The sequence below is a fragment of the Pezoporus wallicus genome, unplaced genomic scaffold, assembly GCF_028554395.1.
Source record: "Pezoporus wallicus isolate ANWC-B61680 ecotype Strahan unplaced genomic scaffold, APGP_CSIRO_Pwel_v1 contig_3817, whole genome shotgun sequence".
Lineage (NCBI taxonomy): Eukaryota > Metazoa > Chordata > Aves > Psittaciformes > Psittacidae > Pezoporus > Pezoporus wallicus.
In genome coordinates, this window is record NW_026635157.1 from 345,810 (window position 1) to 370,204 (window position 24,395).

The 24,395-nt window shown below is 41.1% G+C and overlaps 1 protein-coding gene across 1 annotated transcript in view; it reads left to right on the forward strand.

Annotated features, from left to right (window-relative positions):
• The window catches only part of PPP1R14C (protein phosphatase 1 regulatory inhibitor subunit 14C), a 54,207-nt gene that overhangs the window by 21,711 nt on the left and 8,101 nt on the right, over positions 1 to 24,395 (forward strand). Inside the window, exons 2-3 of the mRNA XM_057405657.1 lie at positions 19,827 to 19,910; positions 21,112 to 21,144. Of these exons, the coding sequence (XP_057261640.1) occupies positions 19,827 to 19,910; positions 21,112 to 21,144 (117 nt within the window). The remainder of the gene's footprint in view (positions 1 to 19,826; positions 19,911 to 21,111; positions 21,145 to 24,395) is intronic.

The following is a 24,395-nucleotide window of genomic DNA, read 5'->3' on the forward strand; positions in this document are numbered from 1 at the left end:
TGCTTCTGCATGCATGTTCATGCAGTTTCATGTCTGACAACTTGATTATAGTCTCTGGTGTTCCTGGAATATCTTCCATTTGAGAAAATCTGTAGGTGGAAATGAAAACAGGCCTGTGAGAATATGGAAGAGTAGAGATTGTAGGAATTTTCCTCGTGAACATTTTTTTGTCCAGGCTGATCTCTTGCAAGGAGCTCAAATCTTAGACTTTGGATGTTTGTAGGTAGTCAGTTAAAAATAACTTGATTGGTTAACACAATATTGTACTTTGATTTCAAAGTTCCTTTGAACTGGCTGTTCTCTGTTATAGACAGACTAAAGATGTGCAGGAGTGCTTCTGGATTAATTTTGATGGTGTCAGTGCTGTACTGTGACTGTGAGATTAGCCTCAATAGAGCTTTTTGTCCCTAGAATGGAAGTAGGCTGCTGAAAAGATTTGGTTTATATGCAGGTGTTCTGCATGCCTTGGTCATCTGAGAAGGAGCTCCACTGAAGGACTTTATTTTGGATTCCTTGGAGTTAGTTCCTCATCTGTGGTTATGGGATAATGATGTTATGTTTCTTACACATTCTTCACTGTCACCGAAAGACCCTCAATTTGAATGTATATGCTAAGTACAGTGTGTCAGTGAGAACACTGCTGTCCTTTACATACTACAACTTTGAGTTGTAACATTTGAAATGCTTGAAATTTTCTTTTCCTGCATTTCCAATCCTCTCTTTGATTTCAGAAGTAATGTGAGAAGAATGCAAAATAGTCAGCTCTTTGACTAAGGTGTGCTAATGGGAAAAAGCTAATTTATACTCAGATTGTATTACTTCCTTTTCTTGGTATCTGGAAGTAGAAAATTTCTACAAAAAAAGCACTACGGAACTATATTGAGTAAACAGATTAAAACCTGTCCAAGTTAAATGTTTAACTTGAGGCAGGCTAGGTTTGGTTTTTTTTTCGATTTTGGGTTTGATTTTTTTTTTTTTAGTAAATTACATTTATTGGGTGGTCAAAGTGGCTGGTTGATAGTGCCCATATTTAGAACTTTTGATGTGTTTCATTTGGTCTGGCATAAAAAGTTTGGTCTTACAGTGTAACAGATGGAAAAATGAAATGACATTAATTGTGATTTGTATCATGTCTCTTTTGGCAGAGCAGTGTGAGTAACACAATCAGCCAGGCTTTAAGACAGTCTGTCCTTAGTCTCATGTCCTGACTCAACCTTTGCTAAGGTATACTGGTTAACTTTATCTAGATCTCAAGAAGGCATTGGCTTCAGCTCTCCTGGACCATGATAATGCTCTATGTTGCCTTCAGGATCAAAAACAGCAGCAGTGAACTTCAGCTATAACAGGAGGGTACAGGTCTTCTGTGCAGATAATAGATACCATTAGTAAGATTAATTTGCCTTGAGACAGACAGACCTCTGTGCTGTAATTGCTTGATGCTTCCTTTAGTCTCCTGTTGTTTACTGCAGATGGGTAATAGACATAGAAAATTCCAACTTGGTAGAAAAAACAAAACTTTTGTATCTTTGTGATCAAAAAATCACTTTTGTATCTTTGCTTTAAAGTGTTGCCCAACACAAACAGTTCTGGTCAGATAAAGGTTTCATTCTGGAAGATGGCAGCTCTTGAGTTAGAAAGTTGAGTTGTATGAGTGTTTCCATACTAAGTAACTTCATGTGCATGTGATCAGCATGTTTGTTTGAGAGCAGGGAAGATGACGAAAGGAAAACACTAACTTCCAAGTACTTCCGAGATGCAAGATAGTGGAAGGGAAGTGAAACTCACAGGAATGAGTAGCTGAAAGGTGAAACAGGTAAATCCTTGAATGGTTCCTTGAAAGTCTTCTAGAAGCTAGAAACTAGCCAGTGTTGTCCAGAAGGACAACCCATGCTGTTACAGCCTCACCTGATGCTTGCTCAAGCTGGTGTGGCTCCTCGCTATAAATATATTATTAGCTGTGTTCAAGATAGTGAAATTCTGAGTCCATGTTACACAAATCTTGAGATAATTTAGACAAAGCTGATCCCTCTCAGCTCCTCAGCTTCTCTTGCCAGCAGCTTCTGAATGATGGCAGTGAACTTATGATCAAAATAACTTTGGCTGTTGCAGGAGCTTTTGTAAGAGCAAGCAACTTAAAATTAGAGCCCTTCTGTGATAGGCACTTAGTTACAAACACAAATGAGAGATAGTACTGCTTGAAAAATACGGTGCTGAGGTGTCCAGTGATGGTGATTGTAATGCACCCAAGTGAGCTGGCGTGGGATCCATCCATGCTAAAGATGAGGGCCATTTTTGACCCAGAAAAGGTTCTGGGTGGCAGAAGTTTTGACTAACAATATTTCACTTGTGAACACAAAGGTGGCTTTCTAGGAATTCAAGAACTTGCCTTTCATGAGCTTGCAGAGGCAGGAGTGTGAGCTCACTGGACACCCTCTCAAGATCTAGTGAAGCTTTTCAGATTGTTAAGAGAGACTTTCAATTACGGTAAATATAAATGTTAAAATGCTTTAAGAAATGGCATCGTCAAAACAACTTCTAACTACAGTATTTTTGTGATGCTATTCCATGTTTTATGGGGCCTGGAAAACATGTTTAAGCTTCTTTCCTCATGGGGTTTACAGAGAACTGGGCTCAAAACTGAAATCCTAAGCAAACTTTAGCTACTTTAGGTAGATATAGTGCTAAAGCAGAAGGCATGTCTTGTGCTTAGTCATTATATGGTCACGGAGTGATACACATAGAATCATAGAATAGTTAGGGTTGGAAGGGACCTTAAGGTCATCTAGTGCCAACTCCCCTGCCATGGGCAGGGACACCTCACACTAAACCGTCTCACCCAAGGCTCTGTCCAACCTGGCCTTGAACACCACCAGCTATGGAGCATTCACAACTCCCCTGGGCAACCCATTCCAGTGCCTCACCGCTCTTACAGTAAAGAACTTCTTCCTTATGTCCAATCTAAACTTCCCCTGTTTAAGTTTGAACCCATTACCCCTTGTCCTGTCACTACAGTCCCTAATGAAGAGTCCCTCCCCAGCATCCTTGTAAGCCCCCTTCAGATACTGGAAGGCTGCTATGAGGTCTCCATGCAGCCGTCTCTTCTCCAGGCTGAACAGCCCCAACTTTCTCAGCCTATCTTCATAGGGGAGGTGCTCCAGTCCCTTGATCATCCTCATGGCCCTCCTCTGGACTTGCTCCAACAGTTCCATGTCCTTTTTATGTTGAGGACACCAGAACTGCACACAATACTCTAAGTGAGGTTTCATAAGAGCAGAGTAGAGGGGCAGGATCACCTCCTTCGACCTGCTGGTCATGCTCCTTTTGATGCAGCCCAGGATACGGTTGGCTTTCTGGGCTGCAAGCGCACACTGAAGCCAGCTCATGTTCATTTTCTCATTGACCAACACCCCCAAGTCCTTCTCCGCAGGGCTGCTCTGAATCTCATCTCTGCCCAACCTGTAGCTGTGCCTGGGATTGCTCCGACCCAGGTGTAGGACCTTGCACTTGGCATGGTTAAACTTCATGAGGTTGGCATCAGCCCACCTCACAGGCGTGTCAAGGTCCCTCTGGATGGCATTCCTTCCCTCCAGCGTATCAACCGAACCACACAGCTTGGTGTCATGGGCAAACTTGCTGAGGGTGCACTCAATCCCACTGTCCGTGTCAGCGACAAAGCTGTTGAACAAGACTGGTCCCAACACCGATCCCTGAGGGACACCACTCGTTACTGGTCTCCAGCTGCACACTGAGCCATTGACCACAACTCTTTGTGTGTGGCCATCCAGCCAGTTCTTTATCCACCAAGTGGTCCATCCATCAAATTGATGTCTCTCCAATTTAAAGACAAGGATGTCATGTGGGACAGTGTCAAACGCTTTGCACAAGTCCAGGTAGATGACATCAGCTGCTCTACCCCTGTCCATCAGTTCTGTAGCCCCATCATAGAAGGCCATCAAATCGGGCAGGCAGGATTTCCCCTTAGTGAAGCTATTCTGGCTGTCACCAAGCACCTTGTTGTTTTTCATGTGCCTTAGCATGCTTTCCAGGAGAATCTGCTCCAAGATTTTGCCAGTCGCAGAGGTGAGACTGACTGGTCTGTAATTCCCCGGGTCATCCATTTTCCCCTTCTTGAAAATGAGGGTTATATTACCGTTTTTCCAGTCATCGGGAACTTCACCTCACTGACGTGTTTTTTCCAATATGATGGACAATGGCTTAGCAACTTAATTTCCCAGCTCCTTCAGGACCTGTGGATGGGTTTCATCAGGTCTCATGGGCTTGTGTACGTTCAGGTTCTTAAGATGGTCTTGAACCAGATCCTCTCCTCTAACATGGCAAGTCTTGTGCTGTTTGTTGAACCAGACTTCAATTCTGCTTGGTTGTTCATTTAGAGTGTCTGTGTGTGTTGTGAGGATCAAAGAATGATCTGGAGGTAGATGCAAGGTAAAGTGTCTGAGATTGTTTCAGAGTTTTAAGTGTGACAACAACTTTTTTATTGAAGACCATAAAGTATTTTGAAATTTGACTTGTTAACCAATTCATCCTTTTAAGTGAGACTTATGCTCTGCTGGTTTCCCTGGTTGGAATTCAGAAACTGAGGAATTAATGTCTGATTTCAATCCTAGCCCTCCTGACTTAAGTTCTACACTTACTATTTTTTTCAGATGCAAACCAGCTGCTTTCATGAGTCAGTGGTTTCTTAGTGTAGTGCAGTTGATATTCTCACATTTCTGCACCTTTTAATGAACTTGAGCATCTTTTAGCATGGGGCCTGGCATGATCTTAAACCTCAGGATTGGAGCCTTGGGAAAGTTACTAGTATAACCTTGATTCTTTTGATGCCAGCTTTTCTAGGAGGAACTGAATGGAGGTCACAGAGACTTAGATTAAAAATATTGGAACTAGCGGAGGGCTGTTTTATGTCTCTTCATAATAGCTGACCCTGACAGTTTAACAGAGCTTATTGACCATCTGCTTTGTCTAGTTTGCCACATGGCAGAGTAACAACTAAGCCAAAATACTGGCTGCACACTGTATTAATTAAACAACTTGCTTGTGAACACTATGAAGGTACAAAATAGATTGATGTTGTATATTTAACTTGAAGAGTTTTGTCCTTTCCTCTGCTGCAGTTCTTTGGCTCTGCCAAATATTGAGCTGGATATCGAGCCAAAGAACGTAAGAAAGGTGGTGAGAAGGGAGCTGTTCAACTGTGCATTAGAGTCCCTATTTACCTCCTTGCCCTCTGTCTTCTGTTACCATTCTCAACAGATGGGACCCAGAGTATATTACAGTTTTGTCCCCCTGCTGCTACTTCTGACTGCTGCTCCCTGCCTCTCACAAAGCTGGCAAAAGCAACAGCTGTTTCATAATTCCTCTGTTTGAAGGGAGGGAGAAACATAGCATGGGGAGGGGCAAGAGACTGAAAGACTAGACATCTTGCTTGCAAAGGACTAGAGAGAGACATTGTTCATGTCTCTTGTTTTCAAAAGCCAATTTCTCTTCTGAGAACAGCTTTCACTTTCTTCAGTGTTCGTGTTCCTGGAAATACAAGGCATCCTTCTCTGAGGTGAGAGCAGAAGTTGAGAGCTTTAAGCAAATAGCATTGGTTGTGTCTGCATATCTCTAGCTGGAGGAACCTGACTGTGGGCTGCTTCTTAGTGTGACTAATCCTGCTTGAAGGCACAGCCCCCTGGGAAAGCAGTTTTTAAATCCAGACTGTGCTGGATTCAGAGACATAGAACATGTTCTCTGAAAGGGATGTGGCAAGGCTTTGGCAATATCCAACAACTGACTGCTTGATGAAGGGACATGCTGTAGGTAGCATCTCTGCAGCTAGAAGCTGAATCCTGTTGAGCTTGTTATAATGAACAGATGGCTTGTTAATATGCTCTGCTGTGCTACAGCAAGCTGTGCTTCTTCAAGGCCTTGCTACCTACACTTTCATTGCAGAAATCTGTGTACAGATTCTTTTTCTTCTGGTAACTTTCTGTAACAACAGGTAACTGTTCATACATATGTGTTGTAGCTGCATATTTGTGGTCTGTTAACATGCTTCTGAAGGGTTAGTGTCTATATATGTGTATACACTGTGTATATAGTAGTATACTGTTGGATGGTGTAACATGACATAGTATTGCAACTCAGTATAACGTAAATCTGAATGCAGCTTCTATTTGGCTGTATTTTAAATATACCTACGCTGCTGGAAATGGTTTGTCTAGTAGGTAAATAACTTCAGGAGAAAACTGGGACAGCTGTACTCATTTGGGTTCTCTGAAAAGCTGTCTAGTCTGCTGCAGAGAAAGCCCGTGCTACCTCCTTGTTTTGGCCTCTGAAAACTCAATGCTAACTAGAAACATTCTCTGATTGTGTTCTGGACTTTTAGGAGTTACAGAGGATCTCTGATTTACATCTAAGTGCTTTGGATCCCAGGTAGTCCTGGGGTGTGGTGTCCTGCAGAACCAGGAAACTGTTTAAGAAACGACATCTTGAGTACATGTGCAAGTTCTCTCCTTTCTGGGAAGCTTTAATATTCCTGAAGATGGCTCCTTCTGGCATTTAAGGGATACTTGAGAAAATTACACTTCCCTTAAAATCTTCTCCTTCTCACTTCCCCCCTCCCCCCCCCTTTTTTTCTCCTACTGTGTTAATTAACATATTTAAGAATAGTCTGTCACCCTTTTGTTAACTTGAAAAGGTGAGGATTATAGCCCTTCTGCTTGGGCTCCAACCTAGTGATGAATGAAGGGCTAGGCTTGATACAGCTTTTAAAAAGTAGTCCTTGCCTGGAGCTGTATTTCAGTCATAAGAAACAGTTTAAGCAGCTGTTTTCTTTAGCATGTACATAGGAGTTGTGCTGTTGAGAAGGAGGGGGAAAAACAGTGTTCATCCTTTGGCAGCCTGTTGGGGTTCTTTCCCTTTAGTTCAGACCAATTGCAGTTTCTGTCTTGACTGACAATCAGAGTCACTTGCCAGTCTGTAAGTTCATGTCATTCAGGGGCCCTCATCGGCCCATGCTCTGTTTGCCTGCATCATCTTTCAGCTACAGTGATTTGCGAGGGCTTGCAGCTGTTGCACGAGCATCTGGAACTTTCATGGTTGTGCCGGGAAATATTGCCTGTTTGTTTATCCAAGGAGCATAAGGACATCTGAGTGCTCTGGCCCCATTTTGTTTTGGGCTTGCTAACACTGTCATGATCATGTAGCCCATCACAAATTTTCATTATCCGATGTGAAAAGGTCTGCCACATGCTTTCTGCCAGCAAGATAGCATGTCCTGGAAGATGATGGGCTCTTTGGCATTTAAAAAGTGAAGCTGTGAGTAAATTAGATGCTTCAGATTGACTTCATTTCGTTATTTTTATTCTTTTTTTTTTTTTTTTACTTTATACCAAGCCAAAACAACAAGTGTTTTGTCTTATGTTCTGGTTTTCTCCTTCAGTATGCCTTAAATAACTCTTCAGGCTGTGGTTATGGAACCACAGAGCTTTTATTCCTTAAAAAAGAAAAATATATCCTTATCATCCATAACTCTTAATTCTTCTGAAATGCCACTGGCAAGAGAAATGCACATTTTAATTCAGGCTGTGACCATTTAAACAATGTAGACGATTAGAGACTGCTGACAAGTGCTGACTTGCAAGTTTGTGTGGGGAAAAATGGAGGAAAGTATTTTGACATGTTTATGACATTTGCTTAAGAAAGATAAATCTTGAAGTTGAAGCAGGAGAAGAAGAACAAATTTTAGGCTGACTACACAAAGTGAGAGTTCAGTTGAAAAAGTGCCCTGTTTAGGGATCTTGGGAGCTGTAAGAAGAGGTCCTGATGCTGCAGGCTACCTCAGAAGACAGGCTGGTATCTGTTCTTAAAACGGTTGTTGCAGATCATCTGCAGGCTCTGTCAAATGATACTTGCTCAGTTTGCTTTTTCAAGGAGGCGTCACCATTTGTAAGGTTGGCTGGCAGTTTAGAGTGCAATTCTTTGGCAGTGGGCAAAGGTTTGCTTCTCAGGATAGGTAAATGGGCACATAGGGACATAGGTGGCTTTGTAGTGGAATGAGTGGAAGAGTGAAGGAGGAGATGGGACTCAGAAGGGTTTGATGGAAGCTTTTCTTTTACTGGTGCTTTGGACTTTGCAGTGAACCCTTCACTTGCATTCAGTGGTCCAGTTGAAAGGATGTACTCTTAACTTGGAAGTACAGTGCCTTTTTACAACCTGTTTTTCAGAGACTCTCAGGCAAGAGTGAATGAATGAGTATACTTGAAACTAAATGAATGGGAAGATGTTTTTGCCAGACTTCTTAGAGCTTTTAAATGGAAGTATCCTTAAATGAAGTCTAAAGCCTAAATTCCTTTCAAATGTGCTACATTTGGATATAATAAAAGGATTTTGGGAAAGAGTTGTTAAAAATGGCAATTAGATATTAACTAAAATGGGAAGAGATGACATATAGAATCTATGAGCACCTATATCAGGTAGTTAAATGGTGCTTTTGCAAGTGAGAAGGAGGGGTGATGCTGCAAGACAGAAATTCCAGTTAACACACCTGCTGGGATGGGAAGAAAATGCTTCGATGTAAGAAAGAACTGAATGCTTCCATTGAAAATCCCCATTTTGAAAGGAATTAATATGCCCATACCAATGACAGAGAAGATAATCTGAACTTTATGTTTAGCTTTCACCTTCTATCACTCTGTTCTGTCTTGCACTGATACGAACTTTTCAGATGAGACATCTATTAAATTGTCAAGTAGTTGAGAAATGGAGCTTTCCGTGTGTATTTCTTACTGGCTTATGCTATTTTGTCTGTTGAGAAGTGTTGGGGAAAGGCGCCTTTTTCTAATTTAGCACCTTCATCTGCATTGGCATCATGATTACTTTTCCTTGTAGACTATGCAAGGATTTCTCAGCCAGGAGAGGAAAGCACAAAGAGATATTCTGCCTGTTCAAGAGAAGTGGCCATGTTTCTGTTGTACTGGGCAGCTGCATCAGTGTCATGGTTAAAATCATCTGATTTTTGAGGGCTGTCACATTTTTCTGAAGTTATAGAATACTCATGGTAAAATAAGAGCAAATAACAAATTGCAACTGATGCTCAACTTCTATTTCCCAAATGAAATATTCCCAAGGGAAATATTTAAATGAATGATGGGGCCACAAACCAAGCAAGGCATGCCAAACTGTGGGTTTTGGCCAGTGTGGTATTCCTAGAAGCTGTTCTGTTCCAAGTCAGAGCCTATTTTGGTTTCTCACTGTTGGATGTTTTATGGCAGGAGATCTGAGCAAGTGCTTCCTAAACAGCTGCTTATACAAGAACTACTGTGTATGGACAGAATGGAGTCAGCACTGCAAGTGTGTGACCTCTGACTAGTGTTTCAGTCACCCATTCAAGCAACAGATAAATACCAAACTAAAAATAGCAAGTTCAGGGCCCAGGGTAAGTATTTCCAGTCACCTACATAATAAGCTCTTTTGAAAACTTGTTAAAACACAGGATGCCAAGAAATTAATTTGCTAACCTTCCCCCAGCCCCAACCCCTAAATAGTGTATGCATTTTTTTTTTAACTCTTAGAAAAGCCCATTTAGCAGCTAATCACAGGAGACCTTCTCCTGTTGATTCTTTGGGAATTACTTCCTTAGCTCTCAGTTTACTGACCGAGGCGCCTGCACATGCCTCCATGGCTGTTTATGGAGTTGCAGGCTGTATCCATACATAGGGAGTTACCTCCCTGCTTCTGATGGGAGAATGCAGTCAGTGAAGTGTGGCAGCCAGCCCATTCTGGCTCCAAGGGTGTGTAAATAAAAAGGCATGGCCTTCTGAAAGAACACAGCCTTCCTTCCAGCCAAGAAAACTTGAAGGGTGTGTTGGTGACCAACAGTAGGCAGTGTGTCTGCTGGGCAAGCCTAGCTTCAATTGAGTTGGCAGAGTTTGAAGTGCGATAAAACTCTAGTTTAGCTCTCCTAACACATCATTCTTTCAATAGCAGCTTTGTGGCCCTGCTAACAAGCAGAACAGAGAACTGTGGAAAGAAAGGATCAAGGTGGCTTCTTCTACAGAGACATCTTTAGAGTATTTAGCTGAGGTCATCATCATTACATTCTTCTATGGTCTGTATAAACATAGAGGAATCTGACAGCAGTGGTCACGTTCATGCAGAAATATACAATGAATTTTAATGGCTGGTCAGCCTTTACTGATTAGAGAGCCCTTGCCCTCCATTTGAAACTCCTGTTGCCATCACTCTTGGGTGTAGGTAAGCCAGAATGTACATAGAAACAGTTAGTTTGGGGAATTTTTATGCTTTGCTTATTACAAGCTACTAACTTTATAATTTGCTAGTGTCAAATAAATATATCAATGTTTTTTCAACTACTTGCTTTTTTTGTTGTATGATTTATTTGAAGTCCCGTTTTGGCATAACTCTGTGGCACTAAGGCAATTTAGATGTGATGTGAAGCATCAGTCTGTAGTGCAGCAGAACACAGAAGCAGGAGGTTGGTCTGGATTTTTTATTGCTCCAATTCCATAAAAGTTTAGCTGCATAGCCATTATATATAGAATTGTCCTCTGAAATTGGCCCTGCCTCCCCTTTCCTGAGTAACTTCACTTCAGTGAATGGTTTGGCAGTACTTGAACCTGTCTCGCTGTGCTTTAACTTAACCTTCCCTTTCGTGTCTTCCAGCTAACTTTTGACACAGTTGGCTGTTTTACTTTTCCCCCACCCCTAAATGGGGTAAAATGCCATACGTGCTAACCATGTTCTGATGTAGGACCTAAGCAGCTGACTTAAGTTTAGGGTTTGGGCAGACTGTAGCTATAAGGAGTTTGTCCAGAGGAAATCATGGTGTGTTGCTATTATCTTTCTGCCCTATAGCCTTCTAATTGAAGGAAAGGCAAAACTGCAGTGGCATCTGCAAAAACAAGCAGCTGCCTCTGTGTTGAGTGTCAGTGCAGGCAGGCTTGTGTTCTGGGGAAGGGTGAAGATATTTAGGGAAGCTGAGCCGGGACTCCTTCTCTGGATGTGGAGGTCCTCTCGCTATCCTCTTCCCTTTTTGCCCATAAAGGGAGCTTTCACAGCAATTACATTGAGGGATGATGTTCTTATTTCTGCTCGTAACCCTGATCACTCCATGCTGACAGAAGCACCCCAACTGAAGTAAGGGCACAACAGAGTAGCTTCTATTTGCATCAGTTGTGTGGTTGCTATTTTGGTGTACTTGTGTGCTATTTTATAATGAAAGTTCGTGTTGTGTTGACTTCTTTAGAGGAGCTGACTTTTTGAATGGAACTTGCAATTGGAATAGCATCTGTCCACTTCATCTGCTCTAGAGTTGTGTGAGAGCCAAGAGGAGAGGCTGATCTGTGGCTGTGCCAGCTTGAAACAAACAACAGTAGTCTATAGTAACTGAGGGAAGAGAAAGAGCCAGCTTGGGTAATGAGCTGGAAGAGCTTGGCTTGAGTGGGTGCTCCTCCCCTGCTCATTAGAAATATCAGTTGCTGTTAATGGCTTTAATGAGGTTCATAACTAGAATTTTAAGTGTTTGTGTGTGCTGTTTAGTCATTGCCCTGTTAGTGTATTTTTCATTTCCATTTGAATTCTGAAGCTACAGCTGTACCTAACTCCTGGCACGTGCGTAGACATTAAGATACCCTTATACTTAAGTGACTCCTAGTAGTTGTTTTAAATTTGTTTTGAACCATGTTTTTTTTTAATACTGGTTTCCAAGTAAGGAAGTTTGATTTGTTCTTGGGTATTGATAACTAACACGAACATACAGGTTTAGTATCCCAGTTTGTCTAGGGTGATATCCTTACACAGGGATTGTCCTGCTTGGCATCATTTTGTCCTGAATCCATTCCTCCCTTCTCTCATCAAAACCAAACATTCAAGCCTGTAACCCTCATGATTTATGCTTTCCAGGTGGCTAACTTTGCCCCCTTTCATAGTCCTCAGAAAGGAATAAATGATCCTGAGTATTCAAAACTCATAGAAGTCCCAGCCATTAAGGAGACATTCTCACAGGATCCCTCTCCTCTGCCTGTTTTTTTGCATTTGGTCAAGGAAAGAAATAAGTTGCTTCAGACATGCTAGTGTGTTTTATTTTGTTTTTTAACTAGCAGTAACCTTAGGACATCTTATCAAGTGCATAAAAAGGAACTGTATTTTTGACATTAACCCTTGTAAATGGCCTGTAGGAAATGCGAGTAAAAGCCCTTCTCACCCTTAGTCGCATTTTCCTTTTGACTCCTTTACTGCTGTCTGCTGGAGAGCATACTCTGTCTGGTTTGTTCATCTAGATGAGTGTGTTAGACCAGCAGGTTACTGTCACCTTTTGACAGTTCAGTTTTGCAGCCCTATGTGCTTTTTTTCAGAAACTTACAGTTGACAGTACTGTATAAGCTATGTAGTTCTTAGGAATAATGAATGAGATGTTGATCTAAAGCTAGAGAAGTTCTGTCTTCTCTTTTTCCTTGCTCGTTGGTGCTCAGAAGTGAGGTCCTTGCTTTTTGAAGCTTCAGCTCATAGGACTTATTTTTTGTGAGTCACTTGTTGATCAGCTGCTTAAAGTGATGTGTATGGACATTCAGATATGTTATTAAATGTATGTCTTATGCAGTAAGTACTAGCCTGGAAAATGCAAAAGAGTCTAGTCACTGTCATATCCTTTACTCTGTTAGTGTGGTCCTTCTGGACTTTACTGACTTAATTTGGATTAAGGTTATTTCTGCAAATCAGCCTCTGTATTTTGAAGTGGATGTGTTAGAAGGGTGTGTTTGCTCATGCTCGGATAAGGGGAGAAAGGAGAAGGAAGAATTCCTAACCACACTGTTTCAGTGAAGGCTGGCTAAGTGACAGGATGGTCATACTCTTCCGATTGTTCAAGGAGCATGGTGGTATCCTTCTTATCATGTAATCCTGTGTTTTTCTCATGGCGTGTCACTCGCTGGGGCAACACACACCTAATGTGTGTACTGATACATATCTTGAGAGTGGATCTTTAGGCCTGGGAGCTTGAGAGTGCTCCCTGTTCCCTGGGTTCAAACATGCATCTTCAACAGATCTTCTCTTTGGGGTTTCCCTGGAGTAAGATGTGCTCTTCATAATACAAGCTTCAGGCTATTTGCCCACTTCTCTACTAATCAACATAGGGTGAATTGTCAGATGCAGACAGGCTTTAGCTAGCTCTTTCTTCTCTGAGCCAGAAGAATGTGGATAAGCTTTGGTCTGGAAATCTGATGGCTGTGTTAATAAACTGTGGCACCTGAATGTAAATGCTTTGCCAACGGGGTTTATTCTCTTGGTCTGAAAGTTGCAGTTATGCAGCTATAGTTTCTGGACCACTGTCGTGGTTTAAGCCCAGCTGGTAACTCAGAACAGATATGATGTGAAGCATCGCAAATGTTTGCACACTGGCTGAGGTCCAGCTGTACTTGCCTGTGTAGACACTATGATTGTGTGTCTGTCTTTCCCATCTAGCTTAATAACCTTTTCCCACAGCTTTGTCAATTCTCTTAATTGCCAGGTACCGATGATTTCTAGGTAAGCTCCCCCTCTGCCTCACACCAAGGTGTGTATTCCTTCATGCAGAGCTGCATAAGCATTACTCTTGGCACTACTCTTGATTTAACAACTGGAAAATGCACTTTTCGTATTTGTCGTATTTGTCCAAGTTGAAAAAATCTGAGCTGAGGAGAGTTTCAGTAGATGCCTGTCTCAACTGGAATACCTTGGGAAGATTTTTAGGTAAGAATTCAGTTATTTCTATGTTGAGACTAAAATCAGGAGGGGAAAAATGTTTCTTCAGATTGCATGAGAACTTTTAGCAGCTTAGTTTAAACTCTAGTATGGCTAACCTTGGAAATTTAGGAGTGAGAAGACTTGCTTTGTGGTGGAGATGCCTGTTGCCAGTTGATGAATGTGTTCTCAGTTTTATCAAGGACCTCCTCTCCTCTTTCAGTTGTGCTTGTCATGTGTCCAAACTTGTTAATATTGGCAATAAGCTCAAAGATTCTTAGGTGAATAAATTACCTTTATAGAGAATTAGGAGGGGCTGGACTCTTGCAGTTCATGTTGATAGGGAGCCCTGACTACACTGCCTGGGAGCTGAGAGTTGCCTCTTTCTCTGCTTGCAGTGGTCCTTCCTCTGGCCTTTGACTGATGAGGAAGGGTACATAAGAAGGAGGTAGAAGCAATACCCCCAAAAGGTAGAGCAGAGGTGGTGGGATTTTGCAGGAACCAAGCCATGGTAATAAAAGCTGAGGACTAAATTTTTAAGAACAGGAGCAGAGGGAAGTGAGTGCTCGAGGGCAAAAGTTAAACTGCCATTCCCCAGACCTGAGAACTGACTCTAGGGAAGATTCTTCCATGCTCTACCAGCAGCTTCAGGGGCCCTTGCTGGGTTTGTAAAGTGTTACCTCCCTCTAGTGGTGTGTGTACAAGGTAATGGGCACAGTCCCCTGCTAGCCCCAATGGTAAGGGTAGATCATATAAAACACAGCATCCTTGACTTCTATTCAGCTATTCATACCGTGTTATGTACCTGCAGATGCACTAGGTGCTCCTGTGAGATACTGGGTACCTTGCATAAGCCATTCTGCTGACAGGTGGACACTTAGTGTCCTTCCCTTTCAGGATGTTTAACCGGATCCATGTGAGGTCAGTTTTGAAGACAGGCTCTGCACAGAAGATTTCTGTTAAACAGCCACAATGCTGCAGCTAATTATGATTATTCAGGAACAGTGGGATCAGCAACCCAAAATGAGTCAACAAATCTGTTAGCTTTGCCTGTAATGTCTCGTCACATTTACTTAATGGACAAGAGTGTTGAAGAAAGGAACCTCTTTCACCAATCAGGTCGTGGTGAAAGGGGCTGCTGTTCTGGTTAGAACAGCCTTGGTTCTAACACAGGCAACACAGGCTTTTCTAACTCTTAGTTGGAACCAAGACTGGATGGCATGCACTCAGGGGTGTGGGGCATTGCACTCTGAGTTGCCTTTGAGATTGCACATTCAATTGACTAATGAGGTAAGTGTCTGATGTAGGAGAAAATAATATGTAACTGCATGGTAAGGATTGTATTGTAGTGGGAGCAGCATCCTAAACGTGTTAACTGATTATTAGCTGTGCAAACTGTTGCATGTGTTGCTTGAACCACTTCATCTGGACCAACAGAAATGAGAGAATTATTTTTTCATGTTTAACACTGGATCATCATGGCTGCTACAGCATTACTGCTGTTAGTAGTTGAGAAGTGGAGAAAACATTCTATCATTTAGTAATTGGGTTGTAGCACTAAGGATTCTTATTCCTATTGTAAATGTCCCCAAACCTGGCACTTCTGAGTTTCCTCTTGCTCTCTTCAACATATTTCCTAATCTGTTGCTCCTCATACCAATCAGTAGACTCTAGCAGCCTTTCTGTGCTGCCAGCAGCTTTATTTTAGCTTTTGTATTTTGACTCTCCACTTAAGTAGGATTAGCTTTACATCAGAAAGAGCTTTTTTTTTGATTCTGGAGTCATAATTTTTTGACCACTTAAACTGTTCTTTTTATTCTCATTTTTGTCTACTTTTGCCCTGACTCATGTGTCCCCCAAAATAATGGAATACTTTGAAATGAGGAACGCATGGGTTTTTCCTTTGTGTTCCATACAAATGACTACTTGGTAGTATTCTTTTACCTGTACTAAGTGCAATCCATTCATAATCGCACCAGGTCACATATGCAACCAAATGTCTTCTAGTACTCGTAGTTTATGGCACTTTTATGTATCATCTTGAGTCTTAATTACCTTGCATTGGGGCAGTGCTGTCCATATCTGCAGATTAACTTTTTTAAAGCTAACTGTATTAGATGTCCAGAAGGTGTTTCTTATTTTTAAATTAAATCTTTTTATATAGTGATACTTCTAGAAGGACTGGTCCTGTTTTCTAGTTAGCTTTGGCCATCTTCCAGGACTTTGAGAGAAATCCCCAACTCATACAGTCTTAAACTTTCATACCTCTGAAATGTATGGTCCTTTCCTTCCCTTTTCTTCATCTTCCTCTTTCTGTCCTTTCAGGTTGTTTCTAAACTCACTATACAAATGATGGCTTTAGCTTCTCCTTTCTCTCCCAGACTTAAAATTTAAAGTAAAACCCAACCAAACCCATTTCATTATTTCTCAGCATGGTAAGATGATGCACAGTGAACTGGCAGTAAGGATGACAGGTAGCAGGCTAATTTGAAAGTTGGCTTTATAGTGGCAAGTTATCCATAGGGCAGCTATCACCCTTTAAGTTTTAAAGTCTCAGATAAATGCTTAATTGGTAAATACCTGTAACAATGTCAGACCCATTCTTGCTGTGCTGGAGGTGCTATCCTCAATAGTCAATAGACTAGGGTGTGCAAGAGTTCTTCAGGTGCCCTACAAAATCCTTCCCTTTGGCTTAATCTGCTGTGGAAAGTGATTTCAGAGGCTTTTCCCTTTTTTCATTAAGGGATGCTCACCTGTTACTGTTCTGTTCACTGCTGGGGCTGTGATCACCTCTGCCAAAGGCTAAGTAGAAAACAGTTGGAGAAGTTGTAATGTCTTAAACTACTACAGCTATTTATTACTTAATGCATGTTTGTGCCCCAAGGCATTTTGCCAGTAGCCTGCAAAGAATTCGTGCAACTTAAATAACCACAGGGCTGTCTTCTAATATGATGTTGAGTTCAATTGCATTAAATAGCATGGAAGCTAACGCTGGTGATATTCTTGGACTTCTGAATACTCAAGCGTAAAACGGTTCATGTCTTGCCTATATTGTTAATGCAAAGTGGAAAGAGAGTGCTTAGAAAGGATGTCCATCCTTCCTTCCTTTGTTTCAATTGATGGGTGTTTGCACTCACAACCCCCAGAACTCTTCTATTTTAGCTTCTCTGGGGGCTGCTCTCTGTCAGCACGCTCCCCCCCCTCTTCCCCTCCCATTGTCTGCTATTTGCAGCACGTTGTCTTCCTCTCACTGGATCAGAACATGGCAGTGCTTTGGTTTCCCTGCACAGCCTAACGGCATGAACAAGACTCTTAAAATATGACCTTTCTGCTATGCACAGCCCCTTTCAGGCTTGCTCCAGCCTACTCTGGATCTAACTGCTCAATTGTAGTAGGATCAACCACACTTATCTTGCCAATGAGGCAAACAGAAGACATGAGAGAGGGAAGGAAGAAAGAGTCATTACAGGTGGTGTGGGTTGGTCAGGCTCCTGACCTAAGCACATGTTTTTCATACGTAACATAAAACTCTTGAGATCATGCAGGCATAATAGTTCAGATGGGGAAAAATGCTTTGATTATGTTCTTTCATTCAGCCAAAAATAAGAGCAAGTGTTACCTTTTTGAGCGTCCACTGCTCCATTTGTGTTGTCTATCAGAGTTCAAATTTGCTGTGAAGTGGTGAAAATACATGTGATCTTTTGCAGAAAATGTAACTTAATTAAAGGCCAGTATGTCAGGCACAGCAAGCTCCCTTGTTTTTGAAGTATCCCTAACTTATTTTTTGTTATGGCTTTCCTTGAAGTAGAGGTGGTATATTACCTCTTATACCAAAGCTTAAGTGAATTACTGGCATAGTTGCCCTCTGGACTAATGGCAGTATGAACTTTGAAGATGTAAGAGAAAGTTGATGTGAAGGAGGTAAGAATGAGGAGGGATAGAAGCAAGAATTTCTCCCACATGACTCACACCAATCAGGGTAAAACTAACCTTTCAGGAGTTTTCAGCTTCAACAAAGCATGATCACAAAAAAGGCATTATATACCTTCTAGGGAATTCCCCCCCACTGTTGCCTTTCAACATCATTTCAGTTTGCCAGAATGCCATTCTGACAGGCAAGAATTCAAAACGTGTATCTTGACAAAATATTTGATGTGCAGAACAACACTTCTCAGCACACAAAGGCAGGTCCATGGATGTGTCTTTTAATGTATTTCCAGTATTAACGGTGGTAAGTCCAGGCACCCTATCTCAATAGTATTTTTAATGAGCTGCTTAGATAAAATGTTCAGGAGGTTTACTGTTTTATTTGGGGAATTTCTGGTTCTTAGTGTGATATGCTAATTAGTAGCATCGGGATAGTAAGCTAAGGGTACCACTGCTAGGGATTAATATTTATCCTTTCCAATCTAGTGGCTTTTACTGAGTATCTCTATAGTCTGTGGAAGACTTCTCTACTCTTCCCCTCATGTAGAAATTGCTAATGAGCCTATAGCATTAGGTTAGGAGCTGCCTTATTGCCAGATTATGTTACAGTAGCTAGTATTTTTATGATTCATCTCAGCAAATGCTCACACTTCCTTTCTGGCTAAAATGCATGCTGACAAAGAGTGAACCTGCTTTGGGCAAAGGATGTGCTTTGTGTACTTTTATTCATTGGCCTGCATGGCTGCTTTATCACATTTCTGTACGCTTTCCTTCAGAGGTGGGAAATGGGGACCTTAATCATCATAACTTTTCTCTTTCCTCCTCATATCCAAATAAATGTTGAACAGTTGGAATTTTAGCTGGAGCTGCTGATACAAGTATTTGGCACTTTGATACTTAACTTTTGCTAGATTAACTTGGGCTAATTTGTTACCTTCCTTGCTAATGTTTGAACTCTTATCCAGTAGAAAAGTGATTTTGGTGGCAGTTGCTGTTGGAGATGTTAAATGATTTCACTATTGTTAAAATTTTGCAGATTGCTGGGCCCATCACATTTTTGTCAAAATGCTTCTTTAAAGGATCTTGAAAAATGTTGTTGAGGTACAATTAAATAGCTGCTGCTGGGGATATTGGTCTTGTTGCTTAACCCTGGCTCTCAAATCCAGCCTTCCCTTTGGAGGCTTTTTTTCAGGTCCCTGTTTTCATTCAGGAAGTGCTAAGGTGATACAACGCCGGTGAGCTGATCGATGACAGTGTACTTGTGAGAGGGCAGACTCACAGTGCCCATGCATTGGCTTGGATGGAGCAGGGGAAGCAGAGGAGCCATGTGGCTGTGGCACTGAGGCCGCTGTGAGGGTGGGACTTTGTGTGACAAGGGGAGAGCCTGAGACCAGAGTGTTTTGTATGCATAGTGAGGTGCCGCTTTTACCATTTTGAAGTGCATTTTATGTTGTGAAAATGCAAATAATGGCCAACAGACTGTGAATGCAATGAATGGTGATACCTGTGGATGAATTCTTTTTGGGATTCCAGAGCTCAGGGATCCTTCAAAATATGTGGACTGCTGCTCTAACTCGGGGAACAATGTGTCTGATGTGATGGTGATGCAGAAGCAGAAATGTATGGGTAGTGGAGATTAAAAAATTATCTGAAATATTCTATGCTTTAGATTTTGCACTTCACTGGAAATCTGAGCTCTTCTAGTGGAATGTATGTGGCTTACAAGGATGTATGTCATCTTTGTAAGCCAACTTTGAGCAAGGGAGATCTTCCTTCAAACAAAATAAACAGTCCAATCAAGAATGATTTCAAAGCAAGTTTATGGATTGCTGCAGCTTTTATCTCCTTCTTCCAGTAGCTCTCTTTCATCCTCTTGCCCAGTACTGTGAGAATAGCATGACTTTGTGCTGCTGGGCATGGGTCAGTAACACAACCCCTGGCTATGATGGAAGGATTGCTTAAGAGCTGTCACCTCCTGTGTGGTCAGGGCTTGGTTTTCTGCTGGCCCTGGAGCAAAGAATCAAGCCACCTTCCCTTACTGATTTCCTTCTTGCCTGGCTGCAGGCAGATGGGGTTATGTGTGCTATCACTAGGCTGCTTTTGAAGTTAGTTAAAGGATATATATCTCTATCGACTATGTGGGAATTTTTGCTTTTCAGGAAGAAGAGATGCCAGATGTAGAAATTGACATTGATGACCTTCTTGATGCAGCCAATGAAGAGGAGAGGGCTCTCAAATTACAGGTAATATTATATCCTAATTTCAAATCAGAATGTTGCTGAATTAATGCATCTGGGTCCATATCTTGTGTTTGATTAGAACTGAGAGGTTCCTAGATCTGAGTTTAGCATAATTTACTGGACTGTAAAAAGGTAATCAAAATCCTTTAGGCTAAAAATGGTCTGGAAGGTAGGTGATAACAGGAGTAAATAAGAGTTCAAAGAATCCAGTAATATAGGGAGATATGCTGAGACAGATTAGATTCATTCAACTTTTTACAAGTATATGAAATGAAAAACTGGAAATTATTTCTCTGTCTATACCAGCTAGGATTTGGAGCCCATTGAGTTATATGGGGTAACTTGCCTAAAAGCTTGAGGAAAGGATAAGGTGGTCAGATGCAGGTATTAGTAGAGAAATTCAGAAACTGTCAGCTGAAATTAAACCCTTCAAACCAACTCTCCAATTCTCTGAATTCTGCTTGAGGTAAAAGTTTATGAAGGGAAGAATGAGGAAGGAAACATCATTGTCTTAATAGAGATACATATATCTAATTCAAGATAGAAAACGATTATGAGGGTCTCTGTTTATAATCTTTTCAGATGCATTGAAGGAAGGAAACCTGTGCGTGGTTTGCCCTCGGCTCACTTCTGGGAGGTGATTACTGTGGTGCTTAAATGCACCGCATCTGATTTGCAGTGCCTGTTGGCACCCTTTTCTCAGTGCCCACTGCCCAGACACATGGCTCTACTCTATTTACTCAGCATTCATAAATAACTTTGCTGCTTCTGCCTAAACAAGCTGCTGCAGCTGGGCTGCCAGGAACACCTGACCTAGCTTACAAACTAGCAAAGGCCTATAGGTCTGTATTTCTGCATCACAAAGACTGTGGTGCGCTCACAGAAAGCTGCTTTTCACATGTGTATTCCTGGAAGAAATGTTCTTGGATTCTCATTCATTTTTCTTCAACAGGGGGGTTTTATAACTTCCAGCCTGGAGAAAGAAGCCATCATTTCTCTCATGTTGCAAATTATTCTGATCCATCTAGGTAGGGAGTGAAGGTGACTTGCTATAATGCTAGGTTTTCAGTAGTTTCATAGTCCAGTGATTCCTGGTTCCTTCTCCTCTTCTTTCCCCATTCCCTTGCCAGTTTTTATACTGTAGAGTTGTTTATGTTCACTGTTATTCTGTATTGGAACTGACACTTTCATGTTTTGCTTCTAGGAAACTCTTGTAGATTGCTACAAACCAACAGAGGTAAAAAGACTTTTCTTAAATACTACTTATATTTGGAAAGTGTAGCAATGTTCAAGCTAAAGTAACTTTTTTTCTTATACTGATGATAAAGTAAATACAGGAATATTAATAGAGAACTGATGGGCTTGGGGTTTTTATCCTGGGAATGTTTATTCTTGTCACTTCACTACAGTAGGAACAGGATTGGGCCCTGTGGAGGAGCTCCTGATCATTCCAGCTGAAGTAGCTATTGTCTTCCGTAATGTTCTTGATTTTACTTTACCCACACTGAAAGTTGTCATGTTACAAGAGTACTAAACACAGTTCTTATCACATGGTTAAAACCCTACTATATTTGCATGAAACATCAACTTGAGAGATGGACTGTGTGCTCTTCAATGTGAAGCCATTAAATTTTATCTCTGATGGTAAAATTGGTTGTTCTGGGAACTGTTACATAGGTATGAAGCTCAGCTAATTGTTTTTGTGAATAGACTTGAATACAGTTGTGGGATAACATGAACTAGCAGGATTTGAGCACTCCATTTTCAACTTGAATATTCAGTAATGTGTCCAGTGCCAGTATAGCTTACTTCTTATATAGTAATGTGTGCTTACTAGGAGGAGTAAATCATAGAATTATAAAATCGTTTGGGTTGGAAATATTGTAAGAAAAGCTTGGAATCATTGTAAAAACCAACCAACAAACCAAAAACCCCAATAAAATCAACCCCTAGGTTGTGCGACATTTTCTTGGTTCGATTTATAGAGTCAGCGCTTTTCCACCTGTGGCTTTTGTATAGTACTTGGTGTGGTTGGCTTACAGGATTTTTCTAGTCAGGAACCTTTCAGCTCTGCATGACTTAGAAGCTAGGCATTTGTCTTTTTGAAACAAGGCTGCACATAGCTTGCTTCCTTTGTAACATCTACAGCTGTAGCTACTTAAACTATTGGGGCTTAGGGTAGTCAGGCTGTTGGAACCACTGGTATGGTTAAATAGACACTTCTCTGTTTATCAGAGACTTTCTTCAGGGCTTTTCCATTTTTTTTTTAAATTTTTTTTTTTGTGGTAGACTGGGAAAATTCTCCAGAATTGCTATTACAGTTGTTGGCACTAACTTTTTGACAGTGCAGGGAAGTGACCCAGAAAGACTAGCATGGTAATGCTTCTATATCTTGGTCTGTGTTGTACCTTGATTTCTTCACAGCAGGTAACACACGTTACCTCCATCATGATGACAGGCCAAAAAATCAAGTCTTCAGTTGTCTCACTGTTGTAATGCTGCACTACAGATGACCCCTTTCAGCCTCTGAAAATGTAATATGAATTATTTTTCTTAGCTCTGAAGCTGGACACTTAATGCAAGGATAAATTTCAAGCTGTGACATGGGTGCATGATAGATGTCAGTGAGTGTTCCACTGGAAACCTTGGTCATAGAACTGCAGGAAATGCTGTGCTGGTAATTAAGTTGGCATGGCAGCTCACAGGAAACAACATCCCGGACACGTGTAGTTTACCGCCCTGAAGGCAATTGGATCAGAGTGACATTTTAATACTGAACTTGTGACTTGTCTGTTCAGTCCTCTGCTGATGGGATGGAGGCAGCTCCTTTACCTGGAAGCATATCCATCTTCCTTGACAATCTTTTGAGATAGCCAAGTTAAGTAGAGTATTTAATCCACTCTTCTGAGACGATAGTTACCAAAAGGGGAGTAATTTCCCAGGATTATTTTCACAACAGCAGCTTTTCTTCTTCATCTGTACTATGATAAGCCCACTAATACTGCATGACTAGTGATTTAGGCCACTTCAAAATAGTGATTTTTTTTTTTATTATTTTTTTTATTTGCCATATGTGGACTAAGAAGAGCCTTAAGTTAGCTCAAGCTTGCTATATGAGGATCTGCACCTTGTCTGGAAAATCTGAAATCCTTTTGTATTTTCAGACCATTCAAAACTATTGAGGTAATTGGTTTGTGAAGGGCTTTCTGGAAGATTTGTGGTGGATGAATGTGAGCTGATGGAATTTCTCCTGACCAGTCAAATGCAATCAACCAAGTACACTAGGGATTTTAGCATTGAGAGTTACACAGTTTGCAAATGGCAGTAATCCCTAACTGGAGAAGAATGTAATATGTCATCTCTGCTCTTCAGAACATAAGGAAAAATAGTACAGCAGGTAGAAAGCTTAATAACTTGAAGCTCTGACCTCATCTGTTTAAAAGCAAGCAAACAAAAACACGAAACAAAGCAAACCAAAAAAAAAACCCTGAAAAAAACAACAAAAACCAAAGCAAACCCCAAACAACCCTCTAAAAATCCTAATGTGTGTTGTAAATAAGTTTTGCTTACTGCCTTCCACTTAGCATAATGGTTAAGGAAAGACTGAGGGATTTTTGCATGTATTCTGGATTGACTTTTCATCAGAAGAAGCAGAGTTATTCAGGTCACTTGAAAGGTGGAAGGAATTCTCATTGTCTAATAAACTGGCCAAAGACGATAGCTGTCAGTAATGTATGAGAAACTGCTACGAAGTCTTTCTTCTGAGGGAAGATAAATAGGCTGTTAAATGTGCTCTAAAATGTTAAAAGCATTTTTTTTAACGTAGCAGTTATGGCTGTTATTTCACTTTGTATGGAAATATGCTTAATGTGGGAATCTTATTGTAAAGAGTCATATAGCTTGCCCAAATAAGGCAACTAAAGGTTATTCAGGAAAGCATGCACAGTTGGTATGTTTTTCGGGTGCTGTTTAAGTTTACATGAATGATTCTTAAATTAAAATGTTGATTTCCTAATCAAGATTTATATGCAGTGCAACTGATGCATCATTCAGTCATTAAAAATTAGTTTTGTAAAATGTGCCAGAGACTAAAAATAATTTCTAGGCACATTTGCCAACTTGGCTGTTTCTACAAACGTAATAATTAAAAAGCCCTCCAACACCCCAAAAAGAACCCCAAACAAAACCACACAAACCCAGTGTGTTTATTGGTGTTAATTACTGTAATATGTGACTTGTACTTATTTTTGACATCATTTTACTTCAGCCATAACCTCCTTTTTTTGTGTGGTTGAGTTGTGCTTGTTGAAGAGAAGTTGAGTTTCTGCCTGACTTGAGGCATAGGCTTTGGGATCTCAAATGTGAGCAATGATTTGACATGTGATGGTCGTCTTCCTACTGTGCAAAATGAAACAGTGCTAGCAGTATTCTTCGGACAGTTTACACTCACTATGCTTCCCCTTCTCTCTTCTGTAACTACATTTCTAC